The 22734-nt window shown below is 35.7% G+C and overlaps 2 protein-coding genes and 1 pseudogene across 3 annotated transcripts; 1 reads left to right on the top strand and 2 right to left on the bottom strand.

The window, feature by feature from the left end:
- Positions 1-3207: 3207 nt before the first annotated feature.
- Positions 3208-5474, bottom strand: LOC125877604 (probable serine/threonine-protein kinase At1g54610; annotated as a pseudogene).
- Positions 5475-7737: 2263 nt separating this feature from the next.
- LOC125876424 (probable serine/threonine-protein kinase At1g54610) lies at positions 7738-9710 on the bottom strand. Its single transcript, XM_049557607.1, has one exon. The coding sequence runs from the start codon at positions 9698-9700 to the stop codon at positions 7946-7948; it is 1755 nt and encodes a 584-aa protein (XP_049413564.1). The 5' UTR covers positions 9701-9710; the 3' UTR covers positions 7738-7945.
- A 5086-nt stretch (positions 9711-14796) lies between these two features.
- LOC125876771 (uncharacterized) lies at positions 14797-22370 on the top strand. 2 transcript variants are annotated; one of them, XM_049558014.1, is made up of 6 exons: positions 14797-15166; positions 15253-15308; positions 15487-15541; positions 15863-15943; positions 16021-16257; positions 21957-22370. In XM_049558014.1, the coding sequence occupies exons 1-5, from the start codon at positions 14920-14922 to the stop codon at positions 16248-16250; spliced, it is 669 nt and encodes a 222-aa protein (XP_049413971.1). In that variant the 5' UTR covers positions 14797-14919; the 3' UTR covers positions 16251-16257; positions 21957-22370. The 2 variants fall into 2 exon arrangements, with proteins under 2 accessions (XP_049413971.1, XP_049413972.1); XM_049558015.1 differs by lacking the exon at positions 21957-22370 and adding an exon at positions 16595-16896 and having other exon boundaries at positions 14827-15166.
- The last annotated feature ends 364 nt before the right edge of the window (positions 22371-22734 follow it).

Here is a 22734-nt window from a genome sequence, read left to right as displayed (position 1 = left end):
TTTTTACAGATTTTAGTTTTGTCAATTAATTTATGTTCATCTATTCTTACTGGTTTATTAAACTTTGGTTACTTCATATTTCTGCAAAGTTTATTGAAATCAGTAATTCTGGTTTTTTAAACACAGATTGCTAACAATCTCACTAATTTAGTACCTAATTATCTTCTTTTCCTTCACTTTTCATTATTACGAAATACCATAATTTGATTGAATTTCAACTTCAGATACATGTTTCTGGCGCATCCTGATACATGTATCTCGAATATATATAGTCAAAATTAAGTGTAAATTGCTAAATACACTGTATCCAATTGAATTCACATGTGTACATATCTGACTCTCTCTCTCTCACCAGTCTTCTATATCACTCGCCTATCTCCCTGTATCTGGTAATATATATAAATGTATATGATATCTTAGAGATGCATGCATCTAGTATGATTCACATGTATTTGAGATACATAAATTATCTCGCTCACCTCTCTTCTTCTCTCGCTCGTCTCTCTCCCTATTTTAGTTTATCTGGTAGCAAAAATAAAAGTATCTAGGTGTATCAAACTTGAAATTTGGTATGAAATTAATAATTAGTGAGAGTGTGAGACAATATGTAATTATTTCAAACTTAGAGAGGATTAATAAATATGGTAAGAATATCTGCGGTAGTCAAAAAATGTAGGAAGGAAACAAATTTATCTTCTTTTATAGTTTTCTTTCTTAAACAATCAAATCAATGTCTTTCTTTGTATATTTTGACAAGTTTTATTTCCTATTAAGCACCCCATATTTTAAATTTTTATTTAATAATTTAAACATATTTTCTTGATAATATCTGTGTGATTTTTATGAAATTGTACTTTTGATACAAATACTCAAATCTAAAAGTAGGGTCATCTAATTGCAAAAAGTACATTTATCAACAAATTTCTACAATACAATTATATTGGATTATAAAGAAGAATATAATAAGAAAAAAAAGGGAAAAAAATACATCTTCAACATACATTGGTAAAACAATCAAACACAAAAATATTTTGTAATACAAAAAACACAAATTCAAAAGAACTTGACTAGATCATATTTTGTAGTAATTTTGATCACTCTTCTTCAATAAATCATACACATGAAATCTACAACTTAGTGCTTTCCATGGCTCTCTTGATGTTTTTTATGTTCAAGATGACGAAGTTCTTCGGGGAGCGCGACCAAATAAGAGAAAGTCATGCCACCAAAACAAACATGATAGACTGGATGAACAGAACTAGTTACGATATATCTTGTATGATAATTGTCTAACCGTTTGGCTATAAATCTCCCAAAAAATGAGAACATTGTGAATTTGTAAGGTGAAATAGGAAATTAGAAGGAAAAAAATGATGAGGATCTTTTAGAGAATCACAAAAGGAAGACAAAGAAGAAGTTTTGGTAATGATTTTTTTTTAATAAATGGAATAAACTATAAAGACATAAGAAGTTGGTTGTTATATTGTTTTCTTTTTAACAAACGACGTGTGTCAATGTGATCCTTAAATTGTGGATAATGTGAGGCTCTTTTATTTTAGTTTTGCTATTCCTATTTGGTGTGTGTGAGAGAGCGGTATAAAAGGTAAATTCTTATTCGTGATGTTTATATCAAATCATATAATTTTACGATAATTAAATGATTCAATAAGGTGAGAATGCATATTAGTTAGTAAAACTATTTTTAAATGGAAGCAGAACCAATTTTTCTACTCTTGTAAAGAAGCTAAAAATTTTTGCTGCTTAAAAAAAGTAGAAGTTTGAGAAGAAAATTATTTATTTCAAAATCAAAATATCCATGCCATATATACATAATTATCAATATATCTTTTATATTTATTTATTTTTGTGATGAGGTTTCGTATGTAGTGATTTATTTTGTGAAATGATTTTTAAATTCATTTTGCTTGATATATTCAATATATTTAAATCATCATTTTAATATTATATCAATATTTGATTTACTTTTTATTCATCTATGTATAATATTGATTGAAATTTTGAAGATGTACATTTTAATTTAATAAAATAAAATTTATAATAGATATTTAAGATAATCTTAACATTAAAAGTGCATTGATACTTGTCCTTTTACGTAATTTGACTCTCAAATTCTTCTTTTTTTTTTTTTTAAATTAGCGAAACATAATCCACTTATCAAAAACATTTTTCAAATGAATTAATCAAACACAAATAACTTTTTTTCAAAAACACTTTTCTGAAAGCTATTTTAAAAAATACTTCTAAAAATAAGATTTTTTTAGTAGCAATTCCAACATGCTCTAAGTGTTACAAAGTATAAACACATGTCATGCATTTATTGAGTTGATATAAAAACAGGCGTGGATAAGTATTTATCATTTGAAAACCTTATAAGTTGTGGATAATGTGATCCAAAGTAACTATAATTGTTCAAAATAGATAATAATTATTGGGGAGAATCACTTATGTATACAAGATTAGATCCATATTTTATAAAATGTAGTAGGGGATTTCATTTACCAAACGTAACAAGAGTTTCTTTTTCAAAATATTTACAATTTCAACTTTGGTGTTTTCTCAATATTTGTCATCAATATTTTAAGAACCATCCTGGCCTTCAGAGCTGTGACCTAGTAATTAAAGCGCAACACGTGATGTATGAGTTAGTCAAACGTTACAAGTTCAAACCTTGAGTTAAACATAGTATGTTGTTTGCTGATCACAATCATATGGACAATAGGAAATGTTCATAAGTTAAAATGGTGTTTCCAAAACATTCCTCAGGTCATATTTGGCTTATTAATAGTAAAGGTTCTCTACCCTTAACCAGAGTTTTCAAGTTCGAGCTTTAGAAATGAAAGTACTCCTTGGTAACTTTCTATAGTCAGACCAGAGAGGTTTGGACAGTTGATGGTTTTAAAAAAACACAGGTGTACAGGATTGTTAGTATTTCTTCTACTACATCTATTTCTATTTCAAAGTAAAAACCAAAAAAATGGTCTGTACCTGTAAAAATACACTTGTACATTTGCTTAATCATTCCTGTATCATTGCATTTATAAACACAATCGGAGGCACAGAAGGTCACATGTCACTGTTTGGTAACTTTTATAAAGTCTGAGTACTAGTTTCACCTTCCCATTCTGTAGAAAGAGTGGATATCCAAGCAGCTTATGTTGGTTTTCATGTCTCAAAATCGAGCTTTACCTAGTTTTTCTGTTGCTTGGCGCGTTCAACAGATTCTTGAATCTGTTGGTCATGAGCTCTAAGTATTCTATCCACATCGATTGGTTTTGATGCAGATGGAAGTGGACCAAAATATTGGTTGTCTTTCAATATGTCATGATCTTTTAGGACCCGTGCCTCTTGCTCTCTTGGTAAGCCCTGCATATTGGTCCATTTTTCAGGTAAAAGAGTAGATATTTGGTCATTACTTGATGTTGATGGACCTAAAGAACGACTCGTCTTTCCCTTAGAGTCATGGTCATTCCCTTTAGCTGTTGATCCCTTCTCAAGACTCGCAAGCGTAGCAGTTTTGAAGATCATCATGGCATCATGCTCTATGAGTAGATCATACATTTTATCTGATGGATCAGATATTGGACCTAACCAGAGGCGAATCTAGAATTTTTCGAACATGGGTGCACCAAGTAGAATGTATTGAAGTGAGAATTGATCCTTCATCCTCAAGGTCAAAAGCTGAACATTTAACCATGTGGACCATTTAGACTTCTTGTAGTACGGGTGCAAGAATATAATATTATACAAAATCTTAAAAAATATACATATAAAATATCTAGTTTTACGAAAAGACCACGGGTGCGGATGCCCTTTTTTTTGGCTCTAGATTCGCCCCTGGACCTAACCGTTTCTTCTTTCCCTTGATATCATGAATTGGTTCTTTCCTTATTGCTCTCTGATTGCTCCTTTGATGAGGAGTAGCAGACTTCTGAGTGTAACTCTTTGAGCCCTCTTTTCCTCTGGACTCCTGAAAAGATGCAGAAGAGTTTGTCCCTTCATTTAGAACACCTCCTGAGACATATTCATTTGTTTTTTCAAGCCTATTCCGGGCTTTTGAATGGGTAATGAGTTGTCTTCTGCCTATGTTACTCTGTAATTCTGCATTAGCTTCAGCTGCTGGAATTGCCCTTACACTTCTATTGCGTGCATAACTCCGGTCCCTACTCCCCTTGGTTTTCTATCTTTTTTGCATTGATCTCTTTGCTGGGGGGTGGGGGGGGATTGTGGCAAACTTGAGGTATCACAAGCAAATGGTTCTGTTGTGAAAAACTCAGTCTGAAGAGCAAGAGCTGCAGTCCCTCGATATTCAGATTTTATGGAAAGTAAAGTGTCCATTAGTCCTACAGCAGCTGCAGGAAGATCATGAAAGGTCGCGTGAAGAATCCATCTATAAGGCTCTATCGGCTTAAATATATTTGCATTAGGCAATTTAGATTGTAGCCAAAAATCATCAGATGGAGAACCACAGAGCTTGAAGATTTTATGCAATTGATCAACTTCAGTTTTACCAGGCATAATTGGCTTGCCAGTAAATAGTTCACCAAATACACAACCAACACCCCATAAATCAACTCCAACTCCATAACTATTTGATCCAAGCAAAAGTTCTGGTGGTCGATACCATAGAGTCACAATATGGCTAGTCAAGGGAATGCTTTGTTATGGATCAAAAAATGTCGACAACCCAAAATCTGCAATTTTTAGGATACCATCTTTGTTAACTAACAGGTTAGAAGTTGTTATATCTCGATGCAAGATACCACGGCAATGGCAGTGATCAAGCCCTTTAAGCAGCTGGTGCATGTAACATTTGATCTCAGGTTCAGAAAACTTGACACTTTTGTGTTTTAGAATTCCTTTGAGATCATATTCTATGCAATAAAACACAAGGTACAAACTGCTGGACAATCTTGAGGTGGCTAAACCTTCCAATTTGATAACATTCGGGTGTTCACCAAGCCTTCTCAATATGATGATCTCTCTCGCCATAAACTTGACACTCTTGGGATCAAGATTGTCCAAACTAACCTTCTTCAGAGCAACAACCTTATTGAGTAAACAATCGTGAGCCTTGTAGACATTACTATAAGTTCCCTGGCCAATCTTACGTATCTTCACGAAAGTATCAGGTGGTCTTGGAAGCCATCAAATTAAAGCTTCACTAGCTACTGCAACAAGCCAATTAGGCCATCCAGTAGAAACTAGTTCACCTTCTATGCGTTTTGGTACTCCTCTGCTGAGTCTTGGATTCGGTTTCCGTCTCCTGGTGTGAAGGATTTCTTCCTTCTCTTCTGCCATAAATGTCTCAACTACATCTGAGGATATCTTGCCTTAAACTGATTGATCCCTGATAGTTAAAGATTTTCCATGACTGGAACCCATAGTTTTCCGATGATAACCAATTTAAGTCTTGTTTTACATTCAGACAACAACACAAACTATTTCTTCTTTCCTAAAGCTTTGTTTACATACCAAGAAAACAAACATTCATAGAAAGAAGTATGAGAACTCAAATGACAAATCAAGGTAGTTGACTTCATAAAAGCAATAATAGTAGGCTGAGTTGTAAACAAAGACTTGGTCCTTTACATGGTATAGTCAACAAAGACTTATGAGAAGTGTCCAGCAGTTCCTTAGAAATCATCAATTTACAAATACATATATAGTAAGAAGAACTTACATGCATCTAATGAGAAAGGCAGCAGGTTTTACATTGTGCCTCACCAGGAAGAGTAAGAAAAAGCTGAGTTTTTTTGGTAGCTGAGCTTTTTTTGGTATAGGAACTTCTTTGATGTGCTAATTTATGATTGACAGTATTTGGAATGACAGAGGACATTTTTCAAAAAGTATATTCTTTAAAAATAATTTCCAATATAAGTTGGTAAGTAGAAACATTATTAAAGATTTATAATAATGATATCGAATTGTGTTTTCAATTTTTTGTTCAGTTTCTTGAATCTGCCATTACTTAGAAGCCACCTTCATTGTATATCTTCAATCTGCTTAGCTTGAGCCTCGTCAAGCTTTTCCTGAAAGAACATTAGGATAAGCAGACAGAACATGACATGCTGTAAATGATCAACTCATGACTTGACTGAAGCATGAAAAAGCTGTTGAATAAGGACAGTGTCACGACCCAAGTCCATGACACATTGTCCTCTTTGGGCCTAGACCCACACGAATTTGTCTTTCAGGCCCCGTCGTGTACCATGTGAACTTGAACTATGCCTTATAAAACTCTTTACTTTCTTCTCCCATTTTGTTGTGATATTCGCCTAATTAAGGTATCATGTGCACCTCATCTTCTAAAGCTTGCCGGCCTAGAAGCCTAAGAGCTCAAGAACGGGATCTTGAGTAGGATTTGACATGACAGGTTGGAGGATTTTAGAGGTTAGGTTTCGACGAAGGAGTCGCCATAGGGGGGAAATCAGATGGTGATCTGATGAGTACTTTTGATGGTGTGCACTTCCCTCGGAAGATCAGGTAAAAGAGCACCTTGATGGACTAATGTTTGGTAGGCTAATGAGTGGATAACAACAAATATCGAAGGATGAAAAGATCCGGTTCTTAATAGGTTGATGAGAGGACAATACTTATTCTTGAGGTCCCTGAGGATGAGTTGTATATCAACATTAAACCATAGTAAGCTCCGCATCGCCGTAAAAGGAAAGGGTTCTGTTGGGAGTTTCTTGTTCTTCTGGTTGGATTTCGGAAACAATAAATTGGAGATGGATTTCAGGAAGAATGAGCTGCCGAGAGTGATGATGATGATGATGAGGAGCCATCATTCCATTATTTTACATTTGTGTAGAAATGCTTACTGCATCTACAAGTTGACAACTTTTCTTTAGTATAGTTTATATATTTGTTGACTCAGTATGCCATTGTTTATTTTAAGCTCTGAAAGTTTCAAAATATCAACTATCTTAAGTCCATGAATGTATGTTTAGATCAATATAAAGCCAATGGCATTAAAAGGGCTTGCACCTAGTTTTAGTTTTTACTAAAGTGAGTTCCTGCACTTGTCAACCAAAACTCCTCAAACTTGAATGTACCTTAATTTTCCATATGTTTGCTTCATTCTTTCTATATCAATTGCGTCAAGTTAAAGAATCAATCCAAGGCAAAGAAGGTCAGATCAAAGATGTTACTAATTGGCAACTTTTGTGAAGTCTGAGTACTTGTTGCAGCATGGTAGTGCAGGATGCTGCTTTCACCTTTACATTCTGGAAACAAAGTTAGTCGTAGTGTTTTTACGGTGACAGCAAGAAATAAGCTATAAAAGGCAGTTGCTGATGAATTTGGCAACTTTTGTAAAGTACTTGGTGATCGGATGAAAATCAACCAAGTAACGTTTGTGGTGGACACAGAAAACCGCAAAAAGTTGTACCACAAGTTGTGCTTTCCATGTTGAGAAGTTGAGGTTACCTTGTAGTTTAATAGGTAATTGAGCAACATGATTAAATTGTACCACATGAGTGGTGGTAGAAACTGCAGAACCACTTGCAACAGTAGCTTCAATAACTGGAGCCATAGGTGAGAAAGATTAAGAAGAATGAAATGGATCTTACGTGGAGCTTATCGGAACTCTGATACCATATAAAGATTCAGAGAAGGAGATGATTCTATTAAATCTGGCAGCAAGCTTGTAAATACATAATATACAATTAACTGGACCTAAAGTGTAGGCCACTATCTGCACAATCTACAATTACTAACTGAAGTTAATGGCTAACTATTCATAAATATGCTCCAAACCTCAGGAGACGTATTCAACCTATAACAACTAGTAACAAGAGATAAATAAAGATAGTTAATAGTTTCACCTTTCCATTCTAGAAATAGACTATATATTGATCCAGAATAGACCTTTTTTTCTGTAAAAAGAGTGAATATCCAAGCAGCTTATATTGGTTTTCATATCTCAAAACTGAGCTTTACCTAGTTTTTTCTGTTGCTTGGCACGTTCTACAGATTCTTGGATCTGTCGGTCGTGCTCTCTAAGTATTCGATCCACATCAATTGGTTTTGATGTAGATGAAAGTGGACCACAATAATGGTTGTCTTCCAGGAAGTTAAGGCCATCTGATTCTGCAGGAGGCAACAATTGTTCAATAAGTTGGTTCTTCTCTAGCTTGGAGTTATTTCCTTCCCCTTCCGCCCTTTTTTCCTTGTCAAACATAGTCCAGTGCTTTCTTGGTAATCCCTGCATATTGGTTGATGGACCTACAGAATGACTCTTCTTTCCATTTGAGTCATGGACATTCACTTTAGCTATTAATCCCTTCTCTAGCCTCCCACGTGTAACAGCTTTGAGGATCGTGTCATTACACTCTCTGAGTAAATCCTGCATTTTGTCTGATTCATCAGGTGATGGACCTGTCCACTTCTTCTTTCCCTTTATGTCATGGTAATGAATTGGTTCTTTCCATATTACTCTCTGATTATCACTTTGATGGGTAGTAGCAGACCTCTGAGTATAAGAATTTGTTCCTTCATTTAGAACACCTCCTGAGACTTTTTCATTTGTTTTTTCAAGCCTATTCCTGAGTCGTCTTCTGTCTACTGATCGCTGTAATCCTGCATTAAATTCCCTAATCATCTTGGTTTCTTTAGCATCCATCTCATTTCTGGGAGGGCATCGTGGCAAACTTAAAGGATCACAAGCAAATGGTTCTGTTGTGAAGAACTCACCCTGAAGAGCAAGAGCTGCAGTTCCTCGATATTCAGGTTCTATGGAAAGTAAAGTGTCCATCACTCCTACAGCAGCAGCAGGAACATCATGAAAGGTTGCTTGAATTTGTCGTCTATAAGGCATTTGCGGCTTTAAAATTGATGCATTAGGTAAGCCAGATTTTAGCCAACATTCATCAGATGGAGAACCACAAAGCTTGAAGATATAATACAATTGCTCAAATTCAGTTTTACCAGGCATAATAGGCTTGCCAGTAAATAGTTCACCAAGTACACAACCAACACCCCATAAATCAACTCCAACTCCATAATGATTTAATCCAAGCAAAAGCTCTGGTGGCCGATACCAGAGAGTCCCAATAATGTTAGTTAAGGGAATGCTTTGTTCTGGATCAAAAAATGTTGACAGCCCAAAATCTGCAATTTTCAAGATACCCTCTTTATTAACTAACAGGTTAGAAGTCTTTACATCTCGATGCAAGATACCACGGCTATGGCAGTGATCAAGCCCTTTAAGCAGCTGGTTCATGTAACATTTGATCTCAGGTTCAGATAACTTGACACCTTTCTGTTCTTGAATTCCCTTGAGATCATATTCCATGCAATCAAAAACAAGGCTGCACGCCATTTTAGAGGGGACTACACCTTCCAGCTTGATAACATTTGGGTGATCACCGAGCCTTCGCAATAAGACAATCTCTCTCGCCATAAACTTGAAGCTGCCGGGATCAAGATTGTCAGCACAAACCTTTTTCAAGACAACAATCTTATTGAGCAAACAATCGCGAGCTTTGTAGACATTACTGTAACTTCCTTGGCCAATCTTATGTATCTTCTCGAAAGTATCAGGTGTTCTTGGAAGCCATCCAATTAAAGCTTCACTAGCTACATCAACAAGCCATTTAGGCCATCCAGCAGCAACTAGTTCACTTTCTAAGCCTTTTGGTACTCCTCTGCTGAGTCTTGGATTCAGTCTTTTTCTCATGGTACTACTGTTTTCTTCCTTCTGGTCTGTCATTTATTGAAATTGTCTCAGCTTTTTACTAGATATTCCTTAAGCATGATGTGTATAAGATTTGCCAAGAATGTGGGGGAAAAAAACAGATACAACAATAACAATTACTACGAACTACACCTCAATCTCAAAACAAGTTAAGGTGAATATGAATCCTTATAATACATATGATAAAATTAAACAACTACTACACCTTAGTCCTTAACAAGTCGGGATCGGATATATAACTGCCCATTTTTTAATCTAAGCTCATATCATATCAAAGCATAAATATTTGATTTGTGCATGTCATACTATATGTTAAATGTTTTCTGTATCTTCTGAAAATAAAAGGACAGATGTTGGTTCACCTTCAATGCCTTTTGTTACTTCTCTGTTGAGTCCTGATTTGGTGATGAGGCTTGCTTTAACTGATTCATCTCTGTTACTTGAAAATTTTCCATGACTGGAACCCATAGTTTTCCAATCTAATTAAGTCTTCTTTTACATTAAGTTAACAACACACACTCTTAAGTATTCTTTCCTACTACTAATGAGAAAACCAATCCAAGGGAGTTGACTTCATAAAACCAATTATAATGATAGGTTGAGTTGTCCTATCAGTTTCCTATAAATAATCAATTTGCAAAAACATACTTGTTACTCCTTTTCCTCTGTCCCAAAATAAGTGTCGTTTTGGCAATAATTTTTTTTATCTCAAAATAAGTGTCAACGTAGGAATTCAAAACAAAAATATGTAAGTTTTAAGAAGTTCAACATAATATTAGTTTGGCATAATACATGTAAACCTGTACTTTAACTTGGTCTTAGTTAGCATCTATGTAACAGAGTACGCACCACTGTTGTAAATATGGATGAGTTATCTTCAATTAATTTAGGCTTTAAGTTTGTAAAGTTTATTATTCAACTAGGGTAGTGTCACGACCCGATTTCTCGAGTCATGATGGCACCTACTATACCCTACCAGTAGGTAAGCCAACCCGTAACCCAGAACATCAAGCAATGAGCAAAAGGGCAGAAACTAGCGAAAACAATAATCTAAACAAGGATAACAAGGCGGAAGCAACCCAAAATAAAAATATACAGAAATCCCTCCCAGAACCTGAAAGTCACTAGTACAGAGCTATCTAATAAAGAGTACAAGTCCCAAAAGTGGACCACAACAGAGCGTGTCTCAAAGACAACAAGACTAGCTAAAACAAAATAAGGAGACAGAACAAACCCCAAAACGCCAAGTGCTCGCCCTCGTCTCCGAATCACAACTGCAAAAGAAGGCTAGAACTAATCACCGCTGGTAACTGGTATTGGGACCTGCATCACGAAATAGATGCAGAGCGTAGCATGAGTACCAACACAACAGGTACTCAGTAGGCATCATAGGCCGACTGAGCAAAAAGGGTAAAAACAATAAGAAAGGATAGAATCTAGACACAAAGAGGTCAAAGCGGATAAGAAAAGAAAGAACACGAACATACCAGAAACAAACTAAGTACAACTAGACTAAACCTAACTGGGCCCCCATAAACCCAGAAGGTACACTCGTGCACAAGCTAAAATAAAACCTGAACGAACCCCCATAAGCCCGACAGGTACACGGAAAAGCTAAGTCTATTGAGAAAGAAGAAAATTGGGCTATCAGCCCAAAGTAACTAAGATAATCCATCAGACTCCACCCAGCCAGCAGTGCACTCCCAGCCCAGCTAGAAAGAGGGACCCGTTAGTGAGGTAGATATCACGAGTCGTCCTACCATGCAGTTAGCTCCCAGCCCAGCTAGAAAGAGCGACCCAGGGACACCCAGCCAGCAGCACACTCCCAGCCCAGCTAGAAAGAGAGGCCCGGGGGCGATCGCCGATATCACCGGGTCTACCCAGCCAGCGATACGTTCCCAGCCCAGCTAGAAAGAACGACCCGGGGGGTGATGGTATCTCTAATAGGATCCAATCCCACAATAACCACCGTGGAACGCCGTCCACTCTAAGAAATCACAGAAAAGGCTCCAAGCCTATACTATCTCAATCCCACGCCTCTAGTGATACACCAAACCTTCGAGAATGCGCCGGAACCGCAGAATGCGAGGGAGAAGATACAGAAGTGCAGCAAGCAGCGATAACTCCTAATCTAAGGCTCAAACTATCAGACTCAAGTCTGCTACTCCAGTCTACAAGGAGCTAAGTCATCCGAACGACGTCGGCAGAAAGTCAAGGCTATCCAGCCCACACGGGTCATAAGTCTAAGGCAATGCTAGCCTAACCTAGACTAAGGCATACAATACAAAGCATACAAGCATACAATAGCATTTAGCACATAGACATGCAACTCTACTAAACCGGATAACATGATACTATACCCGAAATATGGCCAATCGATCCTAACATGAGGTATCTAATCAAAGTAAGGTAGTAAACTGGTACCCACCCCCAATTCACTCCAATCAACGTGTTTTTACACAATTAAGCTCAATCTAAAAGAAGGAAAGTCGTAGCCTACCTTAAGGCCAACCGTGTGCTCTCCAATCACTTTACCGGAGCTCTCCCTTTTCGAACAGTCTCGAAACGCTGCCCCGCTATCAAAAATAGAGTCACAACGTTACTACGGTCATTTAGACACCAAAATCACAACAAACGGAGACGGGTCAATTTTGGAGTCAAAACGGGAATCGTGGGACCCGCACCGAACTGTCCGAAATTGACTCCGTCAAGAGACCCTAAACAGCACTCCAAACTTGTGTTCCAAAATGGAACACAATCCGAGGCTCAAAACACAGCAAAAACCAACAAGCAAGAAACCACACTTTAATAAACTAAAAGAAACCCTACTGCAGCAGTCAAAACTCAGAATAAACGAGAATCGAAAGGTGCTCAGCACTCCTTGAACACTCTACGATGAAGCCACGACAATTCTCAACACGAGGGACTTTGAATCACCCAAAACCGAGCTAAAATGAGTGAGATATGACCAAAACAAAAATTCCAAAAACAAGGACTCGAAAAAGGTACAGCAGTCAGGTTTTATTGAGAAATTACCTCAAACGGGAACCCCAAACCACTATCCGAGCTCACCAACGCGTTGCCCTCGAAAAATCTCACAACTTTGCCTTTTGAATCGCCCAAATCGGTTGAGAGATGAGAGAGTTATGAGGGTTTAAGTTTGGGAATATGTTGCTGATTTTCTGCAATAATTGCAGAAAATCTGCAATAATTCCAAAATTTAAAACTCCGACGGGGTGCTCCGAACTCGTTCGGAACCCCGTGCACGCAAACGAGATATGCAACCATACCAAATTCGATATTTCAGACTCAACGTCGCAGTCAAAATTTCCATTAGAGGTCATTTCGATAAAAAGTGGGTCCCACTTCCAAAGGCCATTTTAAGTCAAAACCCACAAAAGGGCTCGGAAAGATATCGAAAACCTCGGGACACAAAAGAAGGGTCAATCTAGACCAAACTCGACATTTCGGAGCTAACTGCACTGACGGAATTCTCATCCGAGCGCGTTTACTCAGAATGTTGACTAAAGTCAAACTTAAGCCAAAATTCAAAGGCTAAAACGCCTAAACACACCGACTCATATTGAAAACCTTGGGAGTCATGTCGACCATGCTACTAACTTAAAATGACCCTTCCGGAGCTGATGAAATCGTCATTGGATTCCGATGTCATCTTCTTGAACTTTTGATTGAAAATGATCATTCAAGGTTCATAAGCTCCAAAACACAAAAACTCACACCAAGACTAAACGAACGACCAGGTGACCGAACTGTCAGTCCCAGCAAGTCATAAATGACTTGGGATCGCTATAGGAACGCTCTAAACGACACACAGAAAGCAAGACACAGAAATGACCAAGAGGGTCATTACAGGTAGGTCATGTAAGTTTATCGGTTCCTATTTTCCAAAAGTTAGGTTTGCACAATTTGCTTTGTTGGCGTTGTATAATATAAAACTTCTATTGGAGACTCATTAATAAACAAACAATTCCATTCTACTTCTGTGCAATTATACCATGTCGTTCAACTTTGAATATCACAATCCTACATGGCAATTCACGTGAGATATACTTGGATTGATTTGAATCATGTCACGTACCTTATGTCATATCATAGAATTTTGAGAGTTAATCAATATTTTTTAATTTAAGTTGTTAATCATAATGATTTATAGTACTTTTAATGTAAGTTGCAAATATATAAATTATTAAAAATGTTTTTACTCCTTCTATTTCAATTTATGTAGCACAAATTAAATAAAATTTGTAGAGTCAATCAAAATTTTCTTTTAACGTAATTTTCTTAATATGTCACAGGCTCAATATATGTTACTTCATTCATCCAATTTATGTGACGGAGATAGAATTTCAAGGATCAATAGAATTTTTTTTTTGTAACCATACTTTTTTCATTATTATAAGTTATTAATTATTGCGATTTATAATATTCTAAATGCAATTTGCAAATATATAAATTATTGGAAATGTCTTCACTCTGTGGTACAAATGAAACCTGGAGAGTCAATCAAATAAATTTGACCGTAACTTTTTTATATAATTTCTTACAAAATTAAGCTATTACTTGTTGTGATTTATAATACGTTTTACATAATATAAATTATTGAAAATTCCTTTTATTTAATTTAATACTTAAATGATGAAAATACCCTTAAGTACAATTCTATTTCCACAAAGCACACATTGACAAAAGACATGTGTACTTGTAGAGTCTTCTACTATTGTACAATACGTTCAATTTATAAATTTCTAGATATCATGGTGACCTCAATACCCACATAATGTTACTTGATTATAGATAAACATGAAAGGCCTCAACGGTCACACATAATTTAATTTCTATTCTATATGAATATCAGAATTAGCCGAATTTATTAGATGTTATCTTGATGAGCCTTGCCGACTCATAACTTATTTTTCGAGTTAAGATATATATATATATATATTTTTATTTTTTTTTCACCTGATGTCCGAAGTCTATATTGAAGGACTAAATCTGAATCGCGCTCTGCCGGGCCCATTCACAGTTATCTAGCATAGGTCGACTCGGGTCTAACCCACAAAAAGTCACGAGTTCCTTCAAAAGGCCTTTTCTTTTTCATCAGCGTTCAGTACCGAAAACCCTTTGTTGCTTCTCTTCCCCCAATTCAATTTTCTGCAAAAAAAAATTGGGTGAAGAGTGATATGGAAAGGGTAACAGAGAAAGAGATTGGTAGTAGTAGTAGTACTAGTAGTAGTAGTAATAGGAAACAAATCCCAGATTCAGTGATGGAAGCAGTGAACAGAACCTCAAAAAACATTGACGATTTGAGTAGTAATGTAGACGAATTTCTATCTCTTTATGGCGCTGGTGTTTTTCCCGATTTGGGTCCTCTTCAACAAGCTCAATCTTTGATTTTGCTAGCTAAAGCTACAACAACACTCTTTGCATGTAATTTTTTTACTCTTTTTTCTTGTGAATTTTGAGATGTTGATTTGTTTGTAAGAGTAAATATTGTTTTTTTTGATTGGTTACAGTGAGGCTTAGGTGTAAAGGGATCAACCCAGATGACCGCCCTGTCAAATTAGAGTTTGTATGTGTTCTTCCTGGAGATTCTGCTTTTGCTATTCTATGGTGTTCTATTTTTTATAATTTTTGTTCCTCGGGTAATAGTAACCCTTTTGGTTGTGAGAGCTTAATTGGTTGATTTGGTGTAAGTTTTAACTTTATTGTCTAATTTTCATCTTTTGTGGTTCTTTTAATTGATATAGGAACGTTTGAGCTTGTTCCAAGAGAAACTGCAGGAATTGATGGCCTTGAATAAAGGTAAGTTTGAATCTTTCTATAAATTTCTCAGTGGTAGTGGAATAGATAAAGAAGTTGTGCCAGGAAGGCTATAAAGTAAATGATTTGCTAGACGTATAACTAGAGTGTACACTTTTATACTATTGTTTCTGATCAGTAATAATAGAAGAGTATCATGCTTGCCTCCCATAACATGATGAAGAACGGGTGCTGGAGTAGATATTGAAATGATTTCTGTTTGTTCAGCATATTATAGTTATTGTTCAGAAAGCTTGATTTGTTTCCATATGACGTAACAAGGACAAATGTTGAATACTGACTATTCTCAATTTGTCCTATAAGCGCCATTGCGACCATCAGCAAGGATAAATCCGCAAGGTGCCGCTCGATTTATCGAGCATTCATTGCCTGATCTTACACCTGGTAACTGCTAAACTACTTTCTAAATGTGTGCAAGTTCCATTGTGTTTGGTTTGTCTTAAAACAAGTCTGTCTTGCAGATCAGAGAAAAAGCATGAGAGAAATCAGTAAAGGTGACGGGCCTAGAATTAAGTATCTGGAAAGAGTTGTTCATAAGAAGAGGAAGTATCCCGAGCAGCAATCTGTTCGAACCGCTACCCAGGAGTTTCTTGAGAAAGCTGCCCGTGAGCTTCTTGGTGAAAACCAGAGTGGTTTTAAGGGACCTTTACAACTGCAGGAGGGTGATGGTGAAGACGTACCTATGAGCTGATTTTCTGGTAGATTTTTAACTCATTTCTTCCAGTTTATATATTCTCTCTCTACTTTATGGTCTTGGTAGTTGCGGTGTTGGCATTTATTTTATCTTCTCAAAACATTTTCGTGACTTTCCTAATTCCAAGTGCATGTGTATATGATGTTGTGTGGGTATGGAATAAAGTTACTCAAATCTACCTCTTCTTTTGTTGAATTTGTAGCTGAGATATCGAAGAATTTTTTTTTATTTCGTACGTAGAATTTTTAAAATATATATTTCCAACACCAGTTGAACATATTAGTGACTCCATTGTTTTTCTCCATGGGAGAATTCATGACGTCTTCCATACATTGCCGTAGGAACTGTCTGATGCAGCTTCATATGGACCAAGTTTAACACGCTGTTCTAATGATGGAGATACTGAGGACATTCTTTCTTTTTTTTGGAACATCAAGAGATACTAAGAACATACATATAATTGAACTTTATTAGTAGGCTTCCTTTTTTTTCTATGAAAGAATTGAACAACACGTGTTTAAGAGCAAAGCATGTGCAGCACATGTTCTGAAAAAACTGCTTTTATGTATTGGCCTTTTGGACCATGTCAAGAAGATGTATGCTGAATAGGTACATTTCTTGAATTGCACAACTTTCTTGCTCTAGTGCAAATGCTATGTATTGTCTTCCTTTCAGTTTATTTGGCTTAGTTTGCTCACCTTCTCTTTCGTAGAAAGGATTTAGACTCAGATTTAAAGTGTGATCAGGACTTTAGATTATGCACTAATTTTCATGTTAAGTTGAAAGAAATAGTTGTTTCTCAAGGATAATAGATTCTTGGAGATGTTGGGGATCCTCTTTTTCTTTTTTTTTTTTGAAACTTGTAAGATTGTATTCTTCAGCATGCACCACCAAAAAGTGTCAGTTACAAGCTTCCTATCAAATCTACAATCTGGTCCCCTCAATTAACCTCAAAGTGAATCAAGTCCATTCTCAAAAGGAAATGCAGAGTGCAGTTGGTTGATGAACGTATAAAAATTCTTTTACTCATCCAAAATGAAAAACATAAATGATTTTTGGAGGTTACTATATAATTCTCAGCAAATGTTATGGCCAAAGAGATCCATTTTGTGACGTGCTCTGCTTTTCATCAAGGAATCGAAAGGTTTTTTTAGGAATGTGTCAAAAGGTTATGGTGAAAATGGGACATTGTAAAAAAAAGGACTTGTATATCAAAGTGGCTCTAATCTAGATATTGAGGGTGCAACCTCTATTGTCTTTTCTTAGTCACATTCATCTTAATAGGTTAGAAATGCAATCCTCATGGGGATCATGCCACTTACTGTCTTTCCACTAAGTTTGGTTTTAAATCTAGATCTTTGTAATAAAAAAAATTTCCTTCCCAAAGATACTGAAGACCAACGGTCAAAAAGAAAATGAGAAAGGAAAAGAGGGGTTAGGAATAGAAAGGTAGGATCAAGCAATCAAAGATAAGTCACTAAAAGGGCAGCTCCATGCACCACGTTTGCGCCATAGACCGTGTTGCGAAAGGGCTGGATCTACATGGGAGGGTGAGGGTGCCACGGCACCCTGTCACTTGGCTAAATTTTTCGTATACACATAGGTTTTTTTAATTAGTAATGATATATATAAAGGTTGGCACCCACAGCACTGTAGTAGTCTCTGGTCTGGTGGCCATTGGCCTGGGTGCCAGGGGCTATGTCTGAGTTGGAATCCCTGTGAACATTTAAAAAAAAAATAATTCACAAATCACACACTCTAAAGCAAATAAATATCCGTATTTCTTGTACCTTTTTTTTGTCTTTTCTTCTTTTCCTAGTTCCCTTTTTATATTTTTGTTCTTATTCAAATGTATATTTTTGCTTCTTTCTTTTGTTTTTGTTAGAAAAAATCTTTTTCAAAATCTTCAAGTATTTGACTGAATGTGATTTTAATCTTTTTCCTTTTTTATTCCTTCAAAATACATTTTATCTGTTGAATTTTATTCTTTGTTTTTAATCTTTTGTACAAAAGTAACAGAAGCAAAGCCCAATGTATGCTACTTTATTGTTTTTTTCCCACTTCATTAAGAATTTTATTTTTATTTGAAGTAATTTTTTTATTATGTTGTATTGATAGTTTGCAAATTTCTTGATGAAAATATTTCTATTTGTTTGTATTGTCAATAGGAGGATAAATATCATGTATACATGCTGCGCTTTGATTTTTGTTTTTCCTATAGAACTCGTCGATAAATGTGTATTACTTATAAATAAAAAATCTTGTAAATCAAAATGAATTAATTCAAAACAGATTGAACTGACTGAATGTCCGTCCTAATTAGATGTTCATCACTAGGGATAAGTTTGTATTAAAGATACTGCCACCCAAATACGAACTTCAGGGGTGCACTTAAAAAAGAAATGAGTGAAAGACTGTTCTTCAAATATAGAAAATCATTCTTTATCCCTTCAAAAATTTCCTATTTCTCTCTTTTCATACAACCCACATAAGTGTCAATCCTGCCTGATGTCTTCTTTTCCATCTTCTAAAGGCCCACTTCTCTTAAAGGTTCAAGTGAAAAAATACCTCTTTGAGAATGAGTGGCATAGCTCATTGTATTCTGAACCATCTCCAGAGTTAGGTGCTGACAATGTAGAGGGTGATGATTATTGACTTCACCAGAATTCTTAACATAAAACTTCAATTGACATCTGTGATAATCCTCCTCAAATTTTTCAGCTGCCAAAAGTCGTTTCCCTAACTGCCAGCCATGTGTAATAGGCACACTGTCTCTTTCTCCTGGGAATTGAAATTTGGAGGTATGTAAATCCAACTCCACGTTAACCCAAGAGCTTTTTGTAGTAGGATCTATTACTCCCCAACACCTGCCTTTACACATCCTGATTGCTATGTGAAGTGTTTTGTATTATGAAGCAAGACAACTAGATGTTAGAATTCCGTGATTTCCCAATCTTGCAAACACACGTAACAAGATAGCACCCTTACGATCTATAATCAGTGCAATAATTAAAAGAAATGTCCAATAATACTAACAGAGAAAAACTGGAGTTGGGGCTTACAAACAGAGAAAGATGGAGGATGATCCTTGCTTGTATTTGGTGGACTATATGGAGGAGAGAAACGATAGATGTTTTGAGAATTGGAACAACAACCTGCAAGAACTAAACCTTAAGTGTATTTTGTTGTTTTGCTTTTGGTGTACAAATGTCTACTCCCATGAAACTAAGTCAATCATAGATGTTTTAGGGTCCATTTAGATTTGGTTCAGTTTTTGGATAGATTATACTTCCTTTCTGCTTATTTGTAAATATGGTTTTTCAGTACTACCTAAGTACTATAAGAAATGCAAATGTTACCAGTTTTCTTTTTAAAAAAAGTCCAATAATACTAGATCCACATTTAGAGCGAGCATTAGGTGATCTGAAGATATGAATCGGTACAACTTAGTAAATTTTAGATGATGATTTTTACTGTCCTTTTTTTCCTTATGAAGTACCTGTGATTTATCAATGAAACAGCCAGGGGATGCAAAGCAATACAAAAGCTGTTGCAGCTTCTATACCTAACGTAATGAGCAAACAAAATCAAGGAACATTTTACATTATTTACATTTTTCAATTTTCTTTGTCAAAAAAACATTGTTCAATTTTGCTTTAACAATAAGGTGAGGCATTTCGTTCCAAGCTTGGAATTGGTGGTGATTCCCCTTCAAAGCGACTCAGGTTTCTTTCCTTCCATAATGTCCTAGAAAATCACCCGCAATAATGACGTGCCGTAATCTTTTTATTGATCTGTACCATCAAAACTTCTTTTGCTGTTTGAGCACTACACGAGCACAAAACATGTGCAAAATATCCTTTGTTGTACTGTAGTGAAGAGGGGTGGTAAATTTTTCTGAGATGTAATTGCACAAATAACAACTACTACATAGTACTAGTCTGCTCTTCTCGAAGTTTTCTTGAGTAAGGCAAATCTCCTGCATGACCAACTCGCTAAAACATGCGTAGGAAAAGTAAGTGTCCTTGAAATGAGATTAGCATCTAAGGTATGCTATAATAAGAACATACATGAGACCCGTACACATTAATGATTGGGTTTTAGAGCCACGAGACTGACACCAATTATATCTTATGCAGTGCTTCCTTCTTAGAGTTGAGGGTCTTTTGGAAACCACCTCTCTACCTCAAAGAGGTAGAGGTAAGGTCTGCGTACATTTATTTTACCTTCCCCAGACCCCACTTTGTGGGATTTCACTGGGTATGTTACTACTACTGCTATTGTTGTTGTAATAGTAGTGCTTCCTTTATCCTTATATGATTGATATTCTTTCCTTTTTTGTCCATCCAGAAATTGACACCTTTTGATTTTTGAATCTACTTTGTACTTGTGGATCCCAAGGAGCACGAAAACAAGTACTTTGGTAACAAGGCTAATCGTTTGTATTTATGCATATTTTACTTAGATTGTTGTTTCTTTCATGAACCATATGTCTAATCAAACTACCAAATAAATCGGGGCAGTGGAGGTAGTACGTGTGGATTTGTTTAGAAATTTGGTTTTAGTTTTGGTGTCAATGTCTCCAGTTACTTCCCGTAAATTTCTTTAGCTCACAGTCAGGTACATGTTTCAGTCTTTTAATTAGTCGCCTCATGATTGAGGATTTTACTTTTTGCAGCTTCCTTGGATATATGAAAGTTCTCATTTTTTTCATAGGGAAATGGTTTAATTAACGAAAAGGAGGGAATTCCCTTAAAGTAGTGAATACAAAAAGTTAAGAGTTTAAAATTTCCCTCTATATAATCCTCTGTTTGTTTAGAGTAAATCTTGAGTATCAGTTAGTGATATTCTGTCAATTTCAAGTTTCTTGCTGTATTTCTACTCCAATAAGTAACATCGGTACTCATGCTTGGTGATACTGAAGTTCCCTGTGATGCTGAAGGAGACGTTTCCCTCTGCTGTTTTTCCCATTTCTGTCCCTTTCAGTTGAAAACGTCTTTAAGATAAAACAAATATAAGATTCATGTGTCTTCTTCATATCTGATTGGGCTTATGGCTGAAATAAGATGAATGAGAAGATTTTATTATTTGTTTTCTGCAAAGTTTTGGCTCGTCAAGGGTTATCAAAATATAGTTTTGGGTAGTCAAAAGCTTTTAGAAAATGATAAGAATGCGATAAGATTTTTTTATTTTTTTTTTTAATAAATAGCAGACATGGAACTTCGGCTGGAGTATATTTTAACCCTTTGAATGACGATCTTCCATTATAGCTGTTCTTAGTTTTTGATGTGTTAACTTCTAGTATCATCTTCTTCTTTTTTTGTGATACTCAATTATCTGATAAGCAATCAGAATTAATTGTTATTTGTGCTTGAGCAGTAAACTACTCTCCGTAACTCTTTTTTAATAAATTCAGACATGTAACTTCGGCTGGAGTATATTTTAACCCTTTGAATGACAATCTTTTATTATAGCTGTTCTTAGTTTTTGATGTGTTAACTTCTAGTATCATCTTCCTTTTTTGTGATGCTCAATTATCTTATGATAAGCAATCATATTAATTGTTATTTGTGTTTGAGCGGTAAACTGCTCTCGGTAACCCTTTGCAAAGAAAAGGAGCTTATACCTGAAAAGAAAAAATGTGTGATCCTCTTTGGCTGTGTCTTGCATTTGGTTAACCATGATATGAATTCTATGGTGCAGAAATTCTCTTTTGCTGATGAAGCCCAGATTTTGTGCTGATGAGCTTTTCAAGCATTTTGTTCGAGTTCCAACCTATGACGAAGATACTCAGATTATACGCAAGCTTTGCAGCAATTGCTACTTTTGCCGCTGATCGTTGATGCAAGTTAAAATTTAATAGAGTTTGCTTTCGGTATTCAGCTATGAATCCAAAGTTACTCCTTTTTCTGTAAGGTTTGTTTATTGCAAGAGAAAGCTGGCAGTTATATGTACAATAGTGCAGCAAAAAACTATCTTTTTGTAGTTTCATTTGTTTTCCATAGATCCTCTGGCAGTAGGAGCAAAAAGCTGGGATCTTTTTATTATTCACTTTCTATGACAAATGGTGAAGACTATTACATGGTTAGTGTAGAAGAAAAGCAAGCATATTTCAGATCCAGCTTTCAATAGGAGTGTTTATGTATTATCGATTCGGTTTATCGGTTTTTAAATATGCTAAACCAATATTTTTTATCGGTTTTGGTCCTTAATGGTTCAATTTCGGTTTAATTATAAAATAAATATACGAGTTATCTAATAAATTTAATGTGACAAGACAATAATGTAACTTTATAATTGTGCATAAAATAGAAATAATAACAACAAACATGAAAAGAATTATACATGTGTAACACAAAGTGAATTTAAGAGGAATATGATTTTTACTTTAGATTTTGAGCGTTTGTATAATGTGAAGTCGTATAAATCAATACCGAATCAATAACCCGATAATTTCTTTTTATAAAATCATTAAAAATCC

Source organism: Solanum stenotomum, chromosome 9 (genome assembly GCF_019186545.1).
Source record: "Solanum stenotomum isolate F172 chromosome 9, ASM1918654v1, whole genome shotgun sequence".
Lineage (NCBI taxonomy): Eukaryota > Viridiplantae > Streptophyta > Magnoliopsida > Solanales > Solanaceae > Solanum > Solanum stenotomum.
Note: the sequence above shows the minus strand (reverse complement) of the source record. Positions and strands in the feature narration are given on the sequence as shown.